Consider the following 22180-nt stretch of genomic DNA (forward strand, 5'->3'; position numbering starts at 1 on the left):
TCCCACATGCCGCGGAGCGGCTGGGCCCGTGAGCCCTCGCCGCTGAGCCTGCGTGTCCGGAGCCAGTGCTCCGCAACGGGAGAGGCCACAACAGTGAGAGGCCCACGTACTGCAAAAGAAAAAAAAAAGAAGTTAAAAAAATTAATGTAGCCACATTTCAGGTACCTACTAGCCCACACGTAGCTAGTGGTTACCGTATTGGACAGCACAGATCTAGAACATTTTCATCTTCACAGAAAGTTCATTTAAGAACAGTATTAAAGACAGTATCATGGGAGGACAGGGTTTGCTTTTGTTTATTAAGCATGTGAGCTTTGAATTATTTATCCTAATGAGATGAGCTTTGTGATTTACTATCTGTGGATCAAGCTTGTCATGTTCACACTCGCCCTAATCTTTTTTAGTCTCTCTGGCTCTGTATAAATCAGTCATACTAGGCTGAGGGTATTTTGGGCTAAGTAATACAAAATTTGCAAATGTGTTTTATGTTGTTAATGTTTAATATCTTTTAAGCCTTAACGCTTAATATCTTTTTCCTTATTGATAGAGGTAATGAGATAATGGCTACCTGGAATTTGAATTAATTGATTGGGGTTATGAAGTTAACAGTTCGAATCCTGATGAACCTCCTGGCCCCAGCAGAACTCTTTGCTCTATTTTGAAGTTATCTCAGCCTCAGCTTTCCTTCAGCCTCTAAAACCCTTACTTAACGTCAGGACTCTCAGCTCAGTGCCTCGCTGAATGGTCTCACACTTGTGTCACTCCTCTGGACCACTCACTCACTGTCTTACATTATTTGCTAATTCATTTATGATTACCCAGTACGATTACCCTTAACTAGATTATGAGCTCCTTGAAAGTAGGAAACCCTATTTTGTATTTAACCTGTAATTTTAGAAATTAAGAACTGAAAGAGGCTTTAGAGATAATCGTGTCAAATATTTTCATTTTACAAATGAAGAACATGACAGGCTAAGTTGCCCATTACTGGAGAACTAGGACTAGAGAACTTGGATAGCTTCCTGGCAAGCTGTCTCCTTAATTAGCTGATTTTAAAGTTTAAACTGAAGCAAGTCCTAAGCACAACTGTTGGTTGAATCTATTTTGTGTGTAAACTATGTCAGTGTACAACAAAGTTATTTATAACTACTGATTTCAACACACGATATTTCCTGTTTGTTTCTTATGACACATTCTTAGGGGCAGATTGTATTCTATTTTTGGAGATACAGCATTTGATCTTGAAAAGGCATTTTTGGTTTTAGACTGAAATAGATTGGTTTCTCAGGTTAAATAAATACTCAGGGTTTTTATTTTCATGTATTGCGTTTGGTAATAATGACTCATGTAATGTGTCATGGGGTTGCAGTATCCATTTATTGAAACTAATAGTGTTGAGTTTCTATGAGCTATGAATTCTGATCTCTACTTTCATATTCCAGTTCCAGTTTCAATATTATTATTGTGTACACACACATGCATGCCGGCACATACACACACACACACACACACAGAGGAATACTAAGAACGGCATACTTCCCTACATATAGACAAGACTTTCTAGGGTATATGAACTGTTCCTTGAAATTCATTTTTATTCTCTGTAGTCATTGGCAAAGTGTACATTAGGTATTTATAAGGTAATTGTTATTAGACAGGATACTTTTGCTTCTCAGAAGTATTACTGGTTTATTTCTGTGGTAGCATATGCTTGTAGTGGGCATGGACCAGACCAGCTGAGGCTTTTTTGCAGACTGCGTTGTTTCCCCACAGGGTCAGAATACCTCCCCTCCTCCTTCCTTCTTCCAAGAACTGACATCAGTTTCAGAAGGGAGTCAATGCTTGTGAATCAAGACTTTTAAGTATAGGCTTTCTTCTTTCCACTGGCAGCTCTGTCCTCTGCAGTTGCTCTTGGGTGGAGTGCGCGTGTGTGTGCATGTGCGCGTGCGTGTGCACGGTGTGTTTGCTTGCAGCGTTTGGATCTGTGCAGCGGCAGCACACTGGCTTTCTACACATCCTTTGTAGAGTGACAGCACGTGTGGAGGGGCTGGCAGCCTGTGAAACAGTTTTTTTGGTCTTCCTCCTCCTCTCAACCTCACTCCCTCCCTAGATCTGGTGACATTACAGAGATAAATGTGCTGGCTAGGAAAACAGCAGAAGGAATTGACTGTCTGCCAAAAATGTGCAGCATGAAGCCAAGCTGGCTGCTCAGGCTTGCTTCCTTGATCTCTTATTGTGTGTGCAGTCTGTGAGCCCAGGGCTTTCCTTGTGGAGCATTACGTCACTGTGTTCTCCACCCTCAGGACACTGCCTTTTCTTTTGACAAGCTACTGTCCTCAGGCTTCAAACTTGTTAAACACTTAAGGCTTTATTTATACTGTTACGGAGGTAATATTGAAGATGAAATATATTAGTGTCTGAAAGAGACATTTTATTTTATTTTTTTAACATCTTCATTGGAGTATAATTGCTTTACAATTGTGTGTCAGTTTCTGCTTTGTAACAAAGTGAATCAGCTATAGCATACATATATCCCCATATCTCCTCCCTCTTGTGTCTCCCTCCCATCCGCCCTATCCCACCCCTCTAGGTGGTCACAAAGCACTGAGCTGATCTCCCTGTGCTATGCAGCTGCTTCCCACTAGCTGTCTGTTTTACATTTGGTAGTGTATATATGTCCATGCCACTCGCTCACTTTGTCCCAGCTTACCCTTCCCCCTCCCTGTGTCCTCAAGTCCATTCTCTACATCTGCGTCTTTATTCCTGTCCTGCCCCTAGGTTCTTCAGAACCTTTTTTTTTTTTTAAGATTCCATATATATGTGTTAGCATACGGTATTTGTTTTTCTCTTTCTGACTAACTTCACTCTGTATGACAGACTCTAGGTCCATCCACCTCACTACAAATAACTTAATTTTGTTTCTTTTTATGGCTGAGTAATATTCCATTGTATATATGTGCCACATCTTTATCCATTCATCTTTCGATGGATGCCTAGGTTGCTTTCATGTCCTGGCTATTGTAAATAGAGCTGCAGTGAACGTTGTGGTACATGACTCTTCTTGAATTATGGTTGAAAGAGACATTTTAATTTGATGTAATATCCACTTGGGCATGTGTGGGCATGTGCTCATGTGTTCTGGACAACCGTAGGGTGGTGTAGAGAAGTAAGGTCCTGGTAACTACCTGAAATTATTACATCACTTTAAAAAATCTGTTCTTCAGGGCTTCCCTGGTGGCGCAGTGGTTGAGAGTCCGCCTGCTGATGCAGGGGACACGGGTTCGTGCCCCGGTCCGGGAAGATCCCACATGCCGCGGAGCGGCTGGGCCCGTGAGCCATGGCCGCTGAGCCTGCGCGTCCAGAGCCTGTGCTCCGCAACAGGAGAGGCCACAACAGTGAGAGGCCTGCGTACTGCAAAAAAAAAAAAAAAAAATCTATTCTTCAGGAAGAGGCATATCATCTCAAATGACTTCGAAGACAGTTCAGAGATGTACTCATTTTTAACTTGATCTTCATTGCAGATAGACATTTCTAGGACAAGTGATTTCATTTACTTACTGTGTTGAATTAAAGAAGATAACATGAGATCTGGAAGTTTGGGGTTCTTATTTTCAAGACTACTAATGAAATTGAGTATCTAGATTGTGTAAAATGTGTCAGTGATTTTAGAGAAAAAATTAGCTTTTTGTTCTTTTCCATAGTTTGGTGAGACTGTTTAAATCCATGTCTAAAGAAAATGGTTTTAGCTATTAATTAAAGATTTATATAGTCCTTTAAAAAAATAAGATGAGGTCCTACTTTTTATCATTTTAGAAAAGCATTATTTTAAATAGGTTCATTTGGGTGCATTTAACCATAGTATTTTCATTGTATTAGTTCCTTATCATGTGTTACCCTGTATTGTAATGTATTTTTAATGTGTATGTTCTGGTTTTACAACTAGATTGTGAGACCCAGAAGCAGGGAACTAGTTTTGTTACACCTTGTTTCTCCAGCATCGAATTTGGTGTCCTTATAAATAATAGATCGTACGGACAATAGTATGTAGAGGTAACATTGAAGATGAGAATTGTGTGAGGTGATTTTACTGGCTGACTGTCTAAGTCAGCTAAGGCTTCCATTGAAGAATACCATAGACTGGGTGGCTTAAAAAATAGAAATTTCTTTTCTCACAGTTCTGGAGGCTGAAGTCTGAGATCAAGGTGCCAGCAGGGTTGGCTTCTCCTGAGGCCTCTCTCCCTGGCTTGCAGATGGCCACCTTCTTGCTGTGTCTCACATGGCCTTTCCTCTGGGCACACCACCCTGGTGTCTCTTCCTGCTCTTACAACACACCAGACCTCTATAATTAGGGACCCACTCTTGTAACCTCACTTAACTTTACCTCCTTAAGAGTCCTATCTTCAGATACAGGTGTCCCATTGAGGGTTAGAGTTTAACATATGAATCCTGGAGGGATACAGTTCAGTCCAGAACACTGGCCTGAAGATAGATATGCCAAATTATTAAGGTATGAGGTAACACACTTTGCTGTACACCTGTAACTAACACATCATTGTTAGTCAACTATACTCCAGTATAAAATAAAAACTAAAAAAAAAAAGGTATGAGATAACATACCAGTCAAGATGTAGTCAGAAAAACAGAAACCCTGAGAGAATGCAGGATAGGGCATTGATAAGGCAGATGTTGGAGAACTGAAAAGCACAGTGGGAACACTGACGATGATAACTTCCATAAGCAGCTACCACTCCTAAGGCTGGGACAACAAAAGGAAGAGATTTGGATTATTAGAACCTAGAAGCTTGGAGGAGGGGCCCCATGGAGCTGGAGTTCAGACCTGTGAGGAGGGCCCACTGCTTGGTTGCTTTTAAAAGCTTGGAGAGGGCTTCCCTGCTGGTGCAGTGGTTAAGAATCTGCCTGCCAATGCAGGGGACACGGGTTCGAGCCCTGGTCCGGGAAGATCCCCCATGCCTCGGAGCAGCTAAGCCTGTGCGCCACAACTACTGAGCCTGCGCTCTAGACCCCGTGAGCTACAGCTCCTGAAGCTCGCTTGCCTAGACCCCTGCAACAAAAGCAGCCACCACAATGAGAAGCCTGCACACCACAACAAAGAGTAGCCCCCGCTCGCCCCAACTAGAGAAAGCCCACACAGAGCAATGAAGACCCAACACAGCCAAAAATAAATAAATAAAATAAATTTATAAAAAATAAAAGCTTGGAGAGGTGCCCGACAGAGTTGGGGTGCAGACCTCCCAAGAGGATAGAGGATACATTGTCCTGCTGCTGATGAGGCTGATTCTGAGAGAGCTGGAAGAAGCTGAAGACGGCAGATGACTGTTGCTGCTGGGAAAGGACCAATGCTAGGATGGCATTGGCAGGAACAGGAGACAGACCAGAAAGAGCAAGTCCACTCTTTTGTCTTTACCTTCTGGTCTCCCTCTAGCACCCTGACTGGTGGAGCTTAATGGAAAGGCGGCTGAGCAAGGAGAAACGAAGTGTGCATTCTGAGTGCAGCATCACAAAGCAGCCTAAGGGCGAGATTGGAATTGAGAGACAACAGCTTTCTAGCTGGCACAGGTACTACTGGTGGGAGTCAGCCTCTCTCAAATTCAGTTGGCAGCATGTGTCAGAAATCTTAGAAATGTGCACCCCTTTGACTCAGCAATTCCAGTTCAAGAAATATATCCTAAAAAAGAAATATATCCTAAGGAAGTAATCCCAAAGGTGAGCAAAGATGTATGTACAAGGATATTTGATTACAGTATTGGATATAATAAAATATTAGAAGCATTAGATGTTCATGTATATGGGATTGGTTAAATTATCTTAAAACATGTAATGAATGTTATATAGGCATTAGAAATATGATGTTGATTTAGATTTATTGTGGAAATAAATTTAACAAAAAGCAGATTGTACGTCATATGTAATATGAGCCTATTTATGTCTTTTGTTTTAAAAAAAACTGTATATATAGGGAAAGCTGAGAACAATGTACATGAAAAGAGGCAGCACAGTGCCAGGTTGAAGAGTGTGGGCCCTGAAGCCAGTATGCCTGGGGTTTGTATAATATCTGGCTCTGCCCCTTTTTATGACCGAGGATACGTTAATCTTTCTAGGGATCTGTTTTCTCATCTGGAAAATGGTGATAATAGTACCTACCCCATAGGGTGGTTGTTAGGTGTAAAAGTGTTAATACCTATAAAGTATATATGACAGTGTTTTGGTTGCTCAGTAAATGGTAGGTATTGTAGGGGAGGAAGAGAAAGACTAGGGAGAATTTAACTGTCTCTTCTCTCTTTCTTATCTAATTTTTAAAATGAGAATATAATGATTTTATTATTAGGGTAAACAATAAAGTTTTCTATTAAAACTAAAAACGAGGAAGCTGACAAATATATAATAAGTATTCTTGTTTACTTCTGGAAGTCCTAGAACCCCAGGGTGCTTTGTATGTAGGAGAGCATTTCCCACTGCAGCCTCCATGCTGAGGCTGGTCTCCTAACAGCCTCCTTCCTCCTGTGGGGCAGGTTTACTCAGATACCCAGGGACAAGCTTCTGACTGGGCTCCTTGAGTGGGCTCTCTTACCTTTGCCCTGCTCTGTGAAGAACCAAACTGAAGTTCCCTCACCTTTTTTTTTTTAATTACTGAAAAATCGCTCACTTCTGTTTTTCATGTGGAGTACAAGTTTCAACATCTTTATTGTAGCATGGAAACAGTCTTAGAACTGAGTGTTACACAGTTCTTCAAAGTCCTTTTACTGGCCACCTCTTTATCCACATTCCAGCCTTCTTCCACATTTTTTTTTTTTTTTGTGGTACGCAGGCCTCTCACTGCTGTGGCCTCTCCCCTTGCGGAGCACAGGCTCCAGATGCGCAGGCTCAGTGGCCATGGCTCACGGGCCCAGCCGCTCCGTGGCATGTGGGATCCTCCCGGACCGGGGCACGAACCCGTGTCCCCTGCATCGGCAGGCGGACTCTCAACCACTGCGTCACCAGGAAAGCCCCCTCCACATTTCTTGACCCTCTCTCAATACCCTCTCTTGGTTTTTTAGGCAGACAGTTTGCCTTCCTCGTTTACCAAGACCCTAATGTGCTGTGCTGAAACAGAAGGGCTCTTTAGCCTTTTAGTTACAATTAGGAACCTGCTGTGGCTTCTACATTTTTGTTTTCCTTACCCCCTCCTTAATCATTCCCTCAGAGTAGGAAAAAGGGGTAAAAGATTGATTCCTTTTTTTTTTTTTTTAACTTAGTTATTTTTGGCCGCACCAGGTGGTTTGCGGGATCTTAGTTCCCTGACCAGGGATTGAACGCAGGCCCACGTCAGTGAAAGCGCTGTATCTTAACCACTGGACTGCCAGGGAATTCCCAAAGATTGATTTCTTATTGCTGCGAATAATGCTTCTCTTTGAAGAAGGCAGGAGAGGATGACTGGTCAGCTTTAGTTTTAAGTATGTAAGTTTAAATCCTGCCACACCATATTATTAGTGAACGGTATCACTGTTTACCAATAATGGAAACTCAACCTTTCCCATCTGCAAGGTCTTTCTTTTAAAAAATTATTTTATCTTTAGGTTGTTTACCTGAGTGATTTAGTTGAAGCTGTTGACTAGAGTTAATACTCTAATGAATAGATTCAGACTATCTACCTGACTGAATAACTTAATTACTTTACTAGTCATGTATAGCCTTTGACAATGTTTTTTATCTTTGGTAAAATTAGTATATAATGTTTTTTGAAGATCCCTTCCAATTCCAAACACCGTGATTCTGGTAGTAGCAGAGCACTTACCTGTTCTGTCAGATATGTGTCAGTTATTATTTTTGGTAAGGACTTGAGGAAATGATGCTTTTTGCCAATTTGTTTAAGTGCTACTTGTTTTAGACCTTAGTTTGGCCAGAATAAATGCCTATAATTGCAGTCTCTTAAAAATGTAAGGGAACACAAAAGTCTTGTTGAACATCTTGCTTCGTGTAAACCATCACTTTTGTATATTTTTAGCATAGAAAATATTCTTTTGCTAATACTGTTATACTCAGGTACCAGTAACGTTTTTTTTTAAGTGGTAAATGTGTGTGTGCAGAAAGACTTAAAAACTTAATGCAGTCTTGCAAATAAATAACATATATAGAAAATTAATAAGTCCATGGAAAATTTTTATCACCATGCCTTTTTGGGGGTGTCAAAACAAAACAAACATTTGCCCTGACTTAAAAAGTGGTGGTCATTTAACAAAGGTAAACTTTGAAAGATAGATACAGTTTTGAAAAGGAATATAAGAAGTCAGAGTTTTTAGGTACTTCTTATGTTTGAGTTACACACCCAATAACTTTATCTCATTTTATCTTCGTGATAACTTGAAAGTTACTTGTTGTACCGTTTTACACCAAAATGTTAAGTAACTTGGCCAAAGTGATGCCGTAGTAGGAGCCCAGTCTGTCCCTAAGCTGTACTGAGTTGATTCTTAGAGGCAGGGATACAAAGGACTTTGAGGGATGGGGTAAAATAACCTGGAGAAAGAGCATTAAGTATGATCTTTGAAGACAAGTGAGTAATTGGAAGTAGAGGAAGATAGTGTGAGGAAGGTAGTTTGGTGTATGGTGGAGGGAATGGAATACCAGCCAGCAGGAGTTGGTATGTGTTGTGTAAGTTTTGAGCCAGGCGAGTAACTGGATGAGAAAAAAGTATTTTAGGGGGATTAATCTGGTAGTAGTGTGCAGAAACAAAGAGTAGAGAGAGTCAGTTGGTGTAGAAGATTGTATATGGTGATATGACTGTGAATTAGGGGAGAGCCATAGGTATAGAAAAGAAACTGAAATAGGAAGGAAAGGCCCACAAAGGAAAGGAGAGGCAGTAATAACTTGGCAGTATCATATTTGGATGAATGAGGAAATTGATACATAGTGATATATCTGACAAACTGAAAGTGGAGCTTTCAAATAACTGATGAATATGTGAAAGAAAGACAACTCTTTACTGTTTCTTAGCACAGAATTTAAATCCAGCAAATAAGCATATTATCATTTTTGATGTCACCTCTGATTAAGAAATAGAAAATTGTTATAGTATCTTGACAGATGATTGCTTTCTCATCTAAATGTACAGTAATCTGTATACATAGTAAAAGTGTACATTGAAATTGATCGTTACTGATCTCATTATATCAGTAATGTATTTTCTTTCACCAGTGATCTTGTTATGGTATCTAAGTGTAGAAGTTATTGAATGAACTCGTAATAATAAAATAACTCAATTTAGTACCCCTATTAAAGCTTTGTAATGGCTAATGGGTTATGTTGGAACTGATTAAAATTATGCAAGGTTACTTTATTGTAGACTGTAAATAGTAGAAAATGGACTCTTTTCCAGGCCATTCACGTTGTTTTATTATTATATATCTTTTATGACTGTATGCTGTTGAGGAAAAGATTATCCTAAAAGAATGTTTAATAAGCAGCCACAGAGTACTTAATAGCCTATGAGGTGCTGAAGAATTTAAAGAGATTAAATCCTACCCAAGTTATGTCTCCCCTGAAGGTTATCGATTCTTGGAGGAAAGGCTTTGAGGAAGTAGCTAATAAACCTATTTGGAGCTAAGCATGATTTTGTTGTATTTTAATTTCAGCAAGTGCTTAGTACATACTGTGTACAGGCACTTAACGAGATGAATTAAGAGGTCTAGGGTGATTTCTGCTTACCTAGGGTTGTCTTTCTGGAAAAGATGAAGGCAGATTGGATTCTAAGCTGTTGGAAAGGATTTGGAAGGAGCATGAGTTCATCCAAGGCCGTTGGTAGTGAAGGAATGAAGAACTGGGTGAAACCGAGAGGAGGACTTGCCTGGCTGGAAGAGGGACAGTGTATGTTAGAATGTCCAGCTTTTTCAACAGTGTATAAATGCCTTCCAACAACACATTCATTTCCTAAAGTGAACTGTTATGGGCAGTTTGCTTCTCTTCTAATATTGGAAAAAACGAATCGTGCAAACATCCTCTCAAAAGGCTTGCTTTTGAATTTTTTTTTGTGTGTGTGTAAGTGGTTAATGTGAAAAGTGAAACCAATTTAATTGGTTTCTAATTATTTTGTGTGGATTTTTTGTATTTACTGACATTTATAAGTGCTTTAAAAATGTGAGTCCTGATTCTTTTTTTGTCTTCTCAGATTTTTATGTTACATTACAGTGCTTACCAAACAGTAGTATTTACCAGACTTCTTATGCTTTGGATAGTATTTTGAAAAGGTAGCAATATTTGCTTTCCGTGTGCTCTGTCACTGAGCAACATTTTGGTTTCCTTCACTATACCATACCTAAGAATAGTTCAGTTTTCGTCTTTTCTAAGCTAAGACTTACCTCCTGTTTATCCTTTGGGTACTTATTATATATAATAGAGCCATTTTTTTAGCTTTATTATACACAACAGTACTTCAGCAGTAGATAAATAAATGATATCTCTGCTGAAAGTTATTTAAATTTCAAGTTGTGTGAAATAAATATCCATTGAAGAAAGTTAATTTGCAGTTAAATTTATTTTACTTGATTATAATTGCAGTAGAAGAAACAGGATAAACAAATAGATCTGAACCACTAGAAAAATTCAAAGAGGTAGGTGAGGGCTGTGGTTTTAGGAAAAGTTAAATGTAAGGAAGAGAAGTTCAGTGGGTAGATTTGAGAGGAGCTTATGGTGGTTCAGAAACTGGCTGGATCACACAGTGGTCAGAAAGAGGTTTCAGCTTGAGACTGGTGCTTGATTGATAGACTTATTCTTAGACTTGTTTTACAAGAAAATTGTTAAGGCATAAGGGTGAGCTATTTTTATGTAATTGGATTAAAAGGTAACCAACTTCGGTGTAGGTACAGTGAGAATAAAATGCCTAATGGTTAAATTTAATAACCATAATTTGTTATTAGTAATTAAAGACATTTTCATTTTGGGGAGAGTTAAAACTATATTTCTAAGTCCTAATTACTGCACTCAAAGTTAACATAATGGGTTCCACAGGAACAGTTAAAAGATACAGGTTTTCAAGATAAGGACAAATTATAGTAGTTGCTTCTCACCTTTATCAATTTTGACCTTATTACTTCAATCATCTGACTTGTGAGAATATGAAAAATCATAGCACTTAATTTTTTAATTTTTTATTGTAAAATTTACATAAAATTTATTTTAAACATTTTTTAGTGTACAATTCAGTGGCATTGAGTATATTAACTGTTTTATTTTAAAAAATGTTTATTTATTTATGGCTGCGTTGGGTCTTTGTTGCTGCTCACGGGCTTTCTTTAGTTGCAGCGAGCGGGGGCTGCTCTTTGTTGCGGTGCGTGGGGTTCTCATTGTGGTGGCTTCTCTTGTTGTGGAGCACGGGCTCTAGGCACGTGGGCTTCAGTAGTTGGGGCATGTGGGCTCAGTAGGTGTGGCTCACGGGCTCCAGAGTGCAGGCTCAGTAGTTGTGGCGCACGGGCTTAGTTGCTCTATGGCATGCGGGATCTTCCCGGACCAGGGCTTGAACCCGTGTCCCCTGAATTGGCAGGCGGATTCTTAACCACTGCGCCACCAGGGAATTCCCTTCACAGTGTTTTAAAGCCATCACCACTATCCATTTCCAGAACTTTTTCATCATCTTAAGTATGTACTCATTAAACAGTGACTCCCCATTCTCCCCTTCTTCCCAGCTTCTGGTAACCTCTATTGTACTTTCTGTATGAATTTAACCACTCTAGGTACCCCATATAGGTAGAATCATACAATATTTTTCCTTTTTGTGGTTTGCCACTTGATTTTTTAAAAAATGAGTTGCAACAATTATAGTTGAACATAAAGTTTTTTTTAAGTTTTTTATATAATGTTTTTATAGTGCTTTATAGATATTTCGTATTTAAGTCTAAGAACGTTATGACCATTATTATTGCTTAGTGCATGTTTGAGTATTATAGGGAGTCTTATATGAATTACGTACTTCTTTCATACTCTTAACATTGGCTCTGCTAACTTGTCTCAATCATTTCTAGTGGTCATAAAAAGAGAATTTGTAGCTTTTAAGAAGTCACAAATCTTTATTGCCTGATAGTCTGTGACAGGATCTCTTAGAGGTTTCTGAAATCATAAGTCTAAGTGCAGGGTTTTTTTCCTTGAAAATTCTGGTGGTCACAATTCCAGAATTTATCATTCAGGTCAGTCTTGAAAGAAATAATTGCAACAAAACAGATTCTTGATTATCCTTTATGTCAGTGTTTAAGAACAGAGACAACATAAAGGTGGATTTGAGGTCATCAGAAGATATTAGAAGATGAAGACAGTGACAGGTATATAGTGGATTAAAAAATTAACGTCAAGTCTGGGAAAAATTAAAATTGGACTTTAATAAAGATGGGAATATCTCAGATGATGTATCTCAGCATTTAGAAAATGTCATTATATTAAAATTGTCTAAATGATTGTGTCCAAAATTTATTTTCTTTCATGGCGTAGCCTCATGTAATAGAGATCATTGGGCAAAATTTTTGCTGTTCTTTTTTTAATCAAAGTTATTTCCAAAAACTCAAGTCAGAATGCTACTCAACCATCTGTCTACTAATGGGAGCATCTACTGTATTTGGCTCAGTGCTGCCATCCAGTGATTATTGTGGAGATCTCAACGTGGTGCTTAAGGCAGCCTAGGGCAACCCATGACACAGGGTACAATTTAAGTGCCTCCTGCCACAAATCTCCCCCTACTTTTGAGAAATTGAATGGCAGTAGGTTGCTGTGAGCGAAATCTTACTTAGTTATTGAGGCCATGAAATCACTTGGTGAGATTACTTTGAAACAGTAGAGCATTTTTATATTATTAAGAGTATTATTGAGCTGTGCATAGCTTTATCAGGCTCATAACCAACTCATAGTTCTTTCTGAGATACTGTTTTTCTTATTATTACCAGTTTTTCAAGGTACTTTGATTAATGTATTGAACACTTCTCAAATGCATATTACATGCTAGGCACTGTTCTTAGTACTCAACAAACAGAGCCTCATGGAGTTTACATTTAGTGGGCGACAAATGATAAGATACACATACACACAATATTTTAATTAGTGAAAAGGGTTAAGAAGAAAAAATAAAGCAAGGCAGGGGTTTATGAATTATTGTAGCTGGTGAGTTGCTTTGAAGTGTTGGAGTGGCCACAGAAAGCCTTACTGAGAAGGTGACTTTTGTGTAGAGATCAGAAGGATCTAGGGAAGAGCATTCCAGATAGAAGGAAAGCAAATGCAAAGGCCTGGAACAGTTGACTTGTAAAGAAAGAGCAAGCAAGGGGGCTGGAGTAGAAAATGAGAGGGAGAGAGAAATAAGAGATTAGGTCAGAGAGGCCACTGTGGGCTTGTGTGCGGGGGTACAGATCACATGGGGCCTTTAAGCTGGAAGTGCTGGGCTGGGTGGAGAGTTTGGGGCACCAAGCGACTGCTCTGATTTACCTTCTAACAGGCTCACTCTGGCTTCTGTGTTCAATGGTGTGTAAAGTCATTTGCTACAATTTTTTTTCTTGTTTTGTTAGCTGTAGGAGTAGGTTTACTTTATATAGATATGAGAACAATCAGATATAAGGACTACGTTTGGACAGTTCTGGGAACAAGTGATTATATTGCATATTGTGTATCTCTATACATATTTTAAAAGACTTTACTCATGGATTATCAATTGTTCTTATTTTATCTTTGTGATACAGGATAATTGAAATCAGCTGGTAGAGTTTTACTTGGAAAATGTTATGAATATCACTACCCCAGTACATTTCAGGTTCAAATCTTACAGTGAACACAATGTAGTGTTAGCTTTTCTCACTGATTTTCATGCTCAGTGATATTTCGGGAATGAGAATGATCTGAAGTTGTAAGTTTTTACGCACTTCACGATATGGTTAGGCATATGCTAAAACAAATCACACAGTTAACTGATGAGCAGTTCTATTTGATCAGCACAGAAAACCTCAGATTTATTTTGTAACCTAGATGATTTATTTAAACCACTTTTTTGCTTCTAGTTCATCAGCTAAAATGACTCATCCTCAAAGTACTGTTACTCTTTCCCAAACTGCACTTAAAAAATGCCCTGAAAATAATTTTTTTAAACCCCTGAAATTATCAATTAGTTAAAATATCACGATCACTGTTGGTAATAGTATTTCTTTATGGATTCAGTTTTGTTTTGGTAGCTGAAATATTTATTATTTTTATGCTTGGTCCTATGATGTCAAAGAATAAACATCTTCATTGTACAGTGTTTAGTTCAAGGAAATTATGGCTGTACTGCCATGTGTTACTGAAAAGTATCTGTCTGTATAAAATTTGAGTCTGTTTGGACCAATGTCTTTAATTGACTTAAATTGCTTTCCAGCCTGTCTTATTTTCACACTGTAAATACCAATACTGTTTAAACTTTTTATTGCTGATAATAATCAAATTGTTTTGTGTAGGGAGTAGGCAAGGTCTAAGACTGTTGTTGTTTGATAAGTACCAGAATAACTGAGTTACACTGCCTGCACAGCTCCGAGTTACACTGCCTGCACAGCTCCATGTTAACCATGCAGCCAGCATGTCTAAATCACTGCCCACCCCTTTCCCCCAACTTTAATGAAAGACTTGAATGAACTCAGTTATTTTGTTTGAGGTAGACAAAATCTAGTAATATGGAGCAGTGATCATATATTAAAAATATTAACAGCAGAAATATTACAGGGAACATACAGGAACATATGGGGATAGTTTTGGTAAAGATTTCTTAGGTATGATTTTAAATAACATTTCTGCCATTAAGAACTTTATTGTCTGGTTCTAGATGACAAAGATATATGCTTGAAGACACAGATTACTGCATAGTTTTACTTTTTTAAGACTATATTTCCTATACTGAAGAAGAGCAATTTGTTTTTCAGACTTCCTCTTTTCTTCATCCTTGAATGTTTGCTTCCTTAAGTATGGTCTAATCTATCCCTCAGAAGTAGCAGCAGATTAACTTAATATCTGTTAATTATGTTAACTAAATTTGAGTTATGATACTGTTCCTGCTCTGCCCTGTAGCTTCTTATTGTAACATAGGTTTCTCCAGCTCCACGATTGCAGGTTATACAGGATTCTTTATCTGAACCCAGCTTTGTTTCTTTTTTAGCCAGACTGCTGAAGTGATACACTGCACTTTATGTGAAAGTGGAACCACTAGTCTGCCAGTAGCAGATCCTTACATTGGACTGTGTCCATATCTTCCTAGTGGAGCTACTTTTCCATACTCTTATCCGTATTTTAAAAAGAGGGTGGGTAGGGAGAGACCCAAGAAGACAAGTTGATACACAGTCCTTGATCTTTACCACTTCTCAGATGATTGTTGTTCTCTTATGGAACAAGTTCTGACATGAAGTTCTTCCCACCATGAGCTCTGATTGTGTGTGTGTGCGGGCGGGTGGTGGGGAGAGCTGTCATTTACCAATATTCTTTTCTCTAAAACTTAAAAAAGTTTTTGCAAAACTTTCCTATCTTGGGCACAGTCATCATTTTCACTTAGTTGAACACATGTATATGATTCTTCTAAGATCATGCTTTCCCAGCTTTTTGACTTCTTTTATTGTCTTCAGTTTTACTTTCTTCTGCTTTCAACTGGAATGTAAAACTCTTTGAAAGTGGGAGCTTTGTCTTTCTCACCATTGTATCCTCAATTGTCTAGAATAGTGTTTACTAAATGTTAAAGAATTCATGCACATTTGCCATCTGGGGTTTTCTTTATTAGCAAGAACTTCATACGTAGGAAATCAGAAACTCTAACACTCCTCTGCTAACCAGAATCTTTAGTTTTTCTACTTTTCTGTTTCTTTTACTTTCTACTGGACCTTTATTTCCATTTGATCAGGATTCCTGTTGGTCCTTAACTCAGGCTTTCAGTTTGTCAGGCCCTGTTCTGCTTATGATGTCCAGCCTTAACTTTGTGGCCCACTATTGTAGAAATATTTGCATTTGCATTCTGGGGAATTCCCACCCTTTAGCTTATCTTGTCTTTCTACAGTTCTCTGATTTTGTGAGTCCAAGGCTTCAGAGGTGTTAAGGAAAGTTGTACAACCTTCTTGATTGGAAATACTACACATTGATTCTCTCCTATCTTAGCTTTGTGGTTAGGGCTGATTGACAGTTTTATTTTCCATCACGAAGTGATTCCCTGTCACTTTCCACACAGATTTTCAGACTTTTCTGCTCTGTAAATGCCCAAACCCATACCTATCTACTTCTCTAAGCAAAAACATAGCCTTCTATTTTAGTGAAAATATAGAGGCCACTTTGCAGGGATTTCATCAGCTTTTCTCTTCTGTATTTCAAATTTATTCTATGTTAATACATACTTTGCTGATTCTGTGTTGCCTGAGGAATGTGTGTCCATTTCCATTTTGATAGGAGGTTTTTCTGTTGTTGCTGTTATCTCTGTTCTTAAACCCAGCCAGTCTCACCTCTCAGTTTTCTCTGTCAGTTATCACTTTCTCATGGTCTGTCCAGCCAGTCGCTGTCCCACTTGTAGCAGGTGATTTTATTTCCTATTTTCCAGAAATAATGAGGCTATTGAAAGTGAACATCCTCGACTTTTCCCTGTTCCCACCATCCCACCTACAAGCAGTATGCATCTACACCATTCTGTCTGCGAAGGCCAGTCCCTTTACCTGTGCTTACAAATCCATCCTCTTTTCTAAGCCAGTGTTTTCCAATAGAACTTTGTGTAATGATGAAATAGTTCTATATTTTTGCTGTCCAAAACTGTAGTCAGTAGCCACATGCGACTCTTGGGCAATTTAAATGTAGCTGGTATGACTGAGGGATTAAATTAGTTTTATTTTAAATTTAAATAGCGACATGTTGTAGTGCCTGCCATATTGAACAGTGTAGCCTAATCCTTACTACATAATATGTTCCTGTTATTTCTTGTTTCTTGAATCTCTTGGACCATGTGTGTCTTCTCTTCCACATTTAAATAGGTTTAGTCTTTCTCATTTGAAATAACTAGAACACATCAAAACCCTTTGTCATTTCCTTTTAGCTGTCTCCTGTCTACTCTCTGTCCCTGCATGGCAGCTTGTTGGTTCCTATGACTTCAGTTCTTATCCTGTCACTGAGAAGGGCTCTGTCTTAGTGAGGTCTCCAGCTATTTCTCAGTTGTAGAATCCAGTAGTTACTTTATCTTCCCAACATTGATTTTTGATTGCTCTCTGCTTCTTGAAATTCTTGTGTCATCCCTTCTCTTGGTTCTGTTTTGTCTTGGTCCTTTCTGGCCTGCTTTTCCTCTGATGCTTCTAAATGTTGCTGCTCTTCTATCCCGACTTTGTCTCACTTCTCCACTCCCCTCCCTTTACTGTCTACCCCTTCCACCTACTCCACTTACCTCCACCCTCTCACTGGGCATTGTCAGTTATCACCTGCACACTCATGTCTTTTGAATCTATCTCTAGCCTCTTTTCTAAGTTCCAAACTTCACTGTCTAAATCACCATTGGTATTTCTTTCAGAATATTCCAGAGGTACCACAGTCCTCCTCAATAGATGTTCATAATTAAATTTAACTTTCTAATTAAAATATATATTCAGAAAAGTACACAGATTGTAAGTGTATGCCTTAATTCCTAATTAAGATCCATGAAACCATCATCCAGGTCAAGAAAAGTAACATTGTTTATACCTCAGAAGTCCCTCTCCAATTCATTACCTCTTTCTTTCTCCCTAAAGGTGTAATCACTATCCTGACTTACAATAATATAGAACTATTTTTGAACTTTATATAAATAAAATGATATATTATGTATTCTTCTGGGTCTATTCTTTCATTTGCTGTTGTTTGTGATACGTTGTTGACTGTAATTTATTTTCATTACTGTTTAATGTTCTACTGTAGTAGGATATAGCATAATTTATTTGTGTAACCATTCATTGATAGTTATTTGGGTAGTTTTTATTTGAGTAGATTTTGGTGTTATGAATAATGCTGCTCTGCTCATTTTGTGTATATATCTTATTATATATTGTGTGTATGTACTTCGTTTGGGTATATAGCCAGGAGTGGAAGTGCAGGATCATATGGTATGCTGTGTTTATTTTTAGTAGTTTTCAGAGTGGTTTTGTCAATTTATATTCCTATCAGCAGGGTAAGAGAGTTTCTTTTGTTCCATTTTCTTACCAATACTTATTATTGCCAGTCTTCATAATTTTAGCCATCCTTGAAGATCTGCTTCCTTGATGGCTAGTGAGGTTGAGCATCTTTTCTTATGTTTATTGGCCACTTGTATATTACATATGTATTTTCTGTTGTAAAGTACCTGTTGAAGTCTTCTGTCTGTCTTTTCCTTATTGACATGTAAGAGTTCTTTGTATATACAGTACTGGATATGAACATTTGTTGGTTAAATGTGAGTTAATATCTTCCATTCTGTGGCTTTGCCTCTTCACTTCTTTAATGGTGTCTTTCTAGTCTTGCGTCCTTCTTACTGTGTTTCCTACCCCAAATCAGTTAGCCAGCAGTTCCTGCCAGTTATACCTTTAAATACCTCTTTTGTCTCTTCTCCAGTCCTTTCATCAGTGCCTTAATGCAGGCCCTTGGTACTCAGGGCCTGGATCATAGATCATATCCCTTCCCATCCATTTCCAACCACGTACAGAGTGACTTTTCTAAACTTCAAATCTTACTCATATCATTCCTCTGTTAAAATCTTCTTGTGGTACTTAGAGGCTACAGCATAAAGCCTAAGCCTCATGACCTTGCTTCTACCTTCTTTAGAGGTTACTTCAAGTTTCTACTCCTGGATGAAGTCTTTCCCGACTTTAGTCCCTGGTTCCTTTTCATATTTCTTTATAAAGAAAGGATGTGGTTGTCTTTACCACAGGCACAGTTGTTAAGACAGCTTCCTGCTGTTCATCTCTCAATTTCATCTCTTGGCTGAGCAGTACTGTTAGTTTGCTTGTGTTGGACATTTTTACGTTGATGTACCATCCAACTCTCTGACTAGTCTATTTCCTTTTCAGGCTTTTTCCTCTGCCAGTCCCTTAAATTTTGATGTTTTGACCTTGGCTTTCTTCTTTCCACCTGTTCTCCATGGGAGAACTCATCAACTCTGATGGCCTTACTGTCATTTTGTACGTGCAGTCAGCCCTCAAGGTATCTGCAGGGTCCGGGTTCCAGATTCAACTGATTAGGATCCACGGTTGGTTGAATTCAAGGATGTGGAACCTGCGGATATGGAGGGCTGACTGTCTGTGACTTCCAGATTTTTATTTCCAGACCACCTTTTCTCTTGAACTCCAGATCCATGGGCATTGCCCCTTTGATGTTTCTTAGGCATTTTAACCTCATTAAGTCCCAAACTAAGCTCATTCCTCCCATCTCCCAAATCCAGTTCTGTATGATTATATATTTTCTTTGAATATCCCCTTCAGGTATGCCTGCCTGTCAGATACCTCTGTGAAGCCTTTCTCTGATACCACTTTTCCCTACTTGGTCACTTCTTCCTTTGTTTCCGTATCATAGTACCTGCAAACATCTGTTCTCCCCTGTAGACTAAAAGCATCTTGAGGGGTTTGTATCACTGTCCTGCACAATGCTTAGCATATGTAGTTGAGAGGTGAATGAGAGTACCTCCAACTAAACACACCTGAAATCAGATTCATCATCCCTTTGCTTTCCTCCTGGTTTTCTTCTTTAAAATGACTCACCTTTCACAGTTGATGACATCCCCATCTTTTCAGTTAAGTTAGTCATGTTTAATTCTTATTCTATCACTTCCACAACTAGCTGGTTTCTGAGTCCATAGCTATGTTTTCCTATTCCTTTCCCTTAGCTTTGGTTCAGCTTCTTATCTTGTCTTCACCAGACTATTGCAATCACTGTTTAATTGTTCTACCTATCTTTAGGTTTTCCCCAGTTGGTCTTTGTTATTGCTACTGGAATTATTTTTGTCAAATACAGTTGATCATCTTTTGGTTCAGTAACCTGTTCGTCTTTTCTTCAGGATAAAGTCCAACTTCTTTATAAGACATTCAGTGGCAATCTTAAAGAACTGGTCTAGTCTTCCTCCCTCCACTCATCACGGAAGCCATATCCTTTAAGCACTAGCTTTGGCAGACTGCAAACCGAAGTTCACCTTGTTTACACTACCTGTATTGCCTTTCTCTCCATCCAGTGCTGTGGAGGAACCTAGAGACCTAGGTTTAAACCTGCTTTTAACAATTACTATCTGTTGTCCTTGGACAAGCTTCTTAAGATACCATAGCACACATGTATTAAGTACTGGCACTTCATATGTGTTATCTTCCTCGTTCAACCCTTCTCCTCCAAACCACAGTCGCAATTTATCTTTCCCATTTGTACAGAGCTACTTACTGTTACCTTTCATTATGCTTATTAAACATCTTATTTTTCTCCTACATCACATACCTTTTAAGGGCTGATACTATGATTTCTTGTGCTTAATTCAGTTGAAGTTTTCAATCTTAGGTAATGGATTTGCTTTGCCTAATCCACACTGTATCATTTAGTTTCTAAGTGACCAACATGATTGGGATATGATTTTTTGGACCAAACTTGTCACTATGGGGACTGTTTGTAAATGCCCAGCCAAAGCAGCTTGGTAAAAACTCACCTACTTTGTTGGAAATTCAGGAGGGGGATACATTTGTCCTAAAGTTATATGTAACTCTCGAAGGAATTTACAACTGTAATTGTAATGTCTTTATATTTATACTAAAAAAAAAGCCCAGTACCTGAGTGAATTGTGTTTTTCTTTACAGCCAGTTGCTGAACCAATCCCCATCTGTAGTTTCTGTCTTGGTACAAAAGACCAAAACCGAGAAAAGAAGCCAGAGGAACTAATCTCCTGTGCAGACTGCGGCAACAGTGGTATGTAGCCCTTGTGTCCTTGTGACAGGTGCCCTCAGGCGAGAGGATGTTTGACTGGAGTTTGTACCCTTGGTCCTTAAGAAAGGAACATTTTAATTTGATTCTGGTTTTAGGTACCTGAGATGAGCTTCTAGATGAGGGAGGGATTTAAATGTATAGTTGAAATGTTTTATTCAGTTAAGTTAAATCAGGCCTCAGCTGTTATTGTTGTTTTTATAAAAAGCTTTCCATAGACTTATTTTTTTCTGTTGGTCTTTATATTTCACTATCAAACATCTGTTCAAATCACAGCAATCAGAAGTTATTGCTGGTTTCTTTAATAATCACTACTTATCTTTCTTGATTTATGCCTCAGGCTTCATGAATAGAACCAGGATGATAACAGATTTGTTTTTCTTGATAGAAACTTAACATATGTCACATTGGGAAATAGAGCGTTGACACTGCAATTTAGTGAGCTGTGTGAAACTCTGGGCTCTAAAAAAGGTTTTGCAAAGAGTCTCCTAATTTGTCAATTCCAGAGATAGTCTTGGTCTGCATTTTAAGAACTTAAGAGGCTTTGCAGTATCTTTAATCATTGGCTTAATAGTCAGTGTTTTATACCAGTGACAAATAGGATTTAGTCCAGAAAGCAGAAAACACACTACATACTTCAAGGGGAGAGGAATTTAATACTAGAATCAGGTTTTTGTGAGATCGTTGGAAGGGCTGAAGAGGCAAGCTCTGGACTGGGCCTCAAGGACTGATTCCTGGGATGTTGCAGAACTGGCCCACCAGGGAGCCACTGCATCTGCCTCCATCTGGAAGGAGGTGGAAGTGGGAAGTCACTGCAGAACCGTTGAGTTCTGTAGCTGGTGCTGAAATACTGAATTCGGCCATCGTCACAACTGCTTCTGGATAGCTATGAAGGTGGAGAGTAGACACTGGCGTTTTCATAACTTTTCATTAGAAAACAGTATCAGGAAGAAGACGGTCTTTGCTTCATTACTGCCTTTCAGAAATCACTCAAACACATCCCATTGGTAGAATTTAATTCGTATCTAGAGCCTAACTGCAAGAGAGTCTGGGAAGTATAGTCTTCAGCTTTTCGGTTTTTATGTATAGAAGGCATTAGAAGGAGGTGGGAAGAGATCTTGAGTAGTGGTGACCATATCCAGCATAATACGACAAACCAAAATGAATTCTGGGTGGTTTCACAGTTAATATAAACCATAAAATCATAAAAGGTTAGACAAAAATATAGTGATATGTCATACAATACAGTGATTTCCAAACTATTTTAGCAATGGAACCCTTC

At 38.7% G+C, this 22180-nt stretch overlaps 1 protein-coding gene across 3 annotated transcripts in view; it reads left to right on the top strand.

The window, feature by feature from the left end:
- KAT6A (lysine acetyltransferase 6A) overlaps positions 1-22180 on the top strand; it is a 110377-nt gene that overhangs the window by 34943 nt on the left and 53254 nt on the right. For all 3 annotated transcript variants that reach the window (XM_029226246.1, XM_029226248.1, XM_029226247.1), the window contains exon 3: positions 20775-20883. In XM_029226246.1, coding sequence (XP_029082079.1) covers positions 20775-20883 — 109 coding nt within the window. The remainder of the gene's footprint in view (positions 1-20774; positions 20884-22180) is intronic.

This window comes from Monodon monoceros, unplaced genomic scaffold (genome assembly GCF_005190385.1).
Source record: "Monodon monoceros isolate NGI ecotype Baffin Bay Population unplaced genomic scaffold, NGI_Narwhal_1 Super_Scaffold_17, whole genome shotgun sequence".
Classification (NCBI taxonomy): domain Eukaryota; kingdom Metazoa; phylum Chordata; class Mammalia; order Artiodactyla; family Monodontidae; genus Monodon; species Monodon monoceros.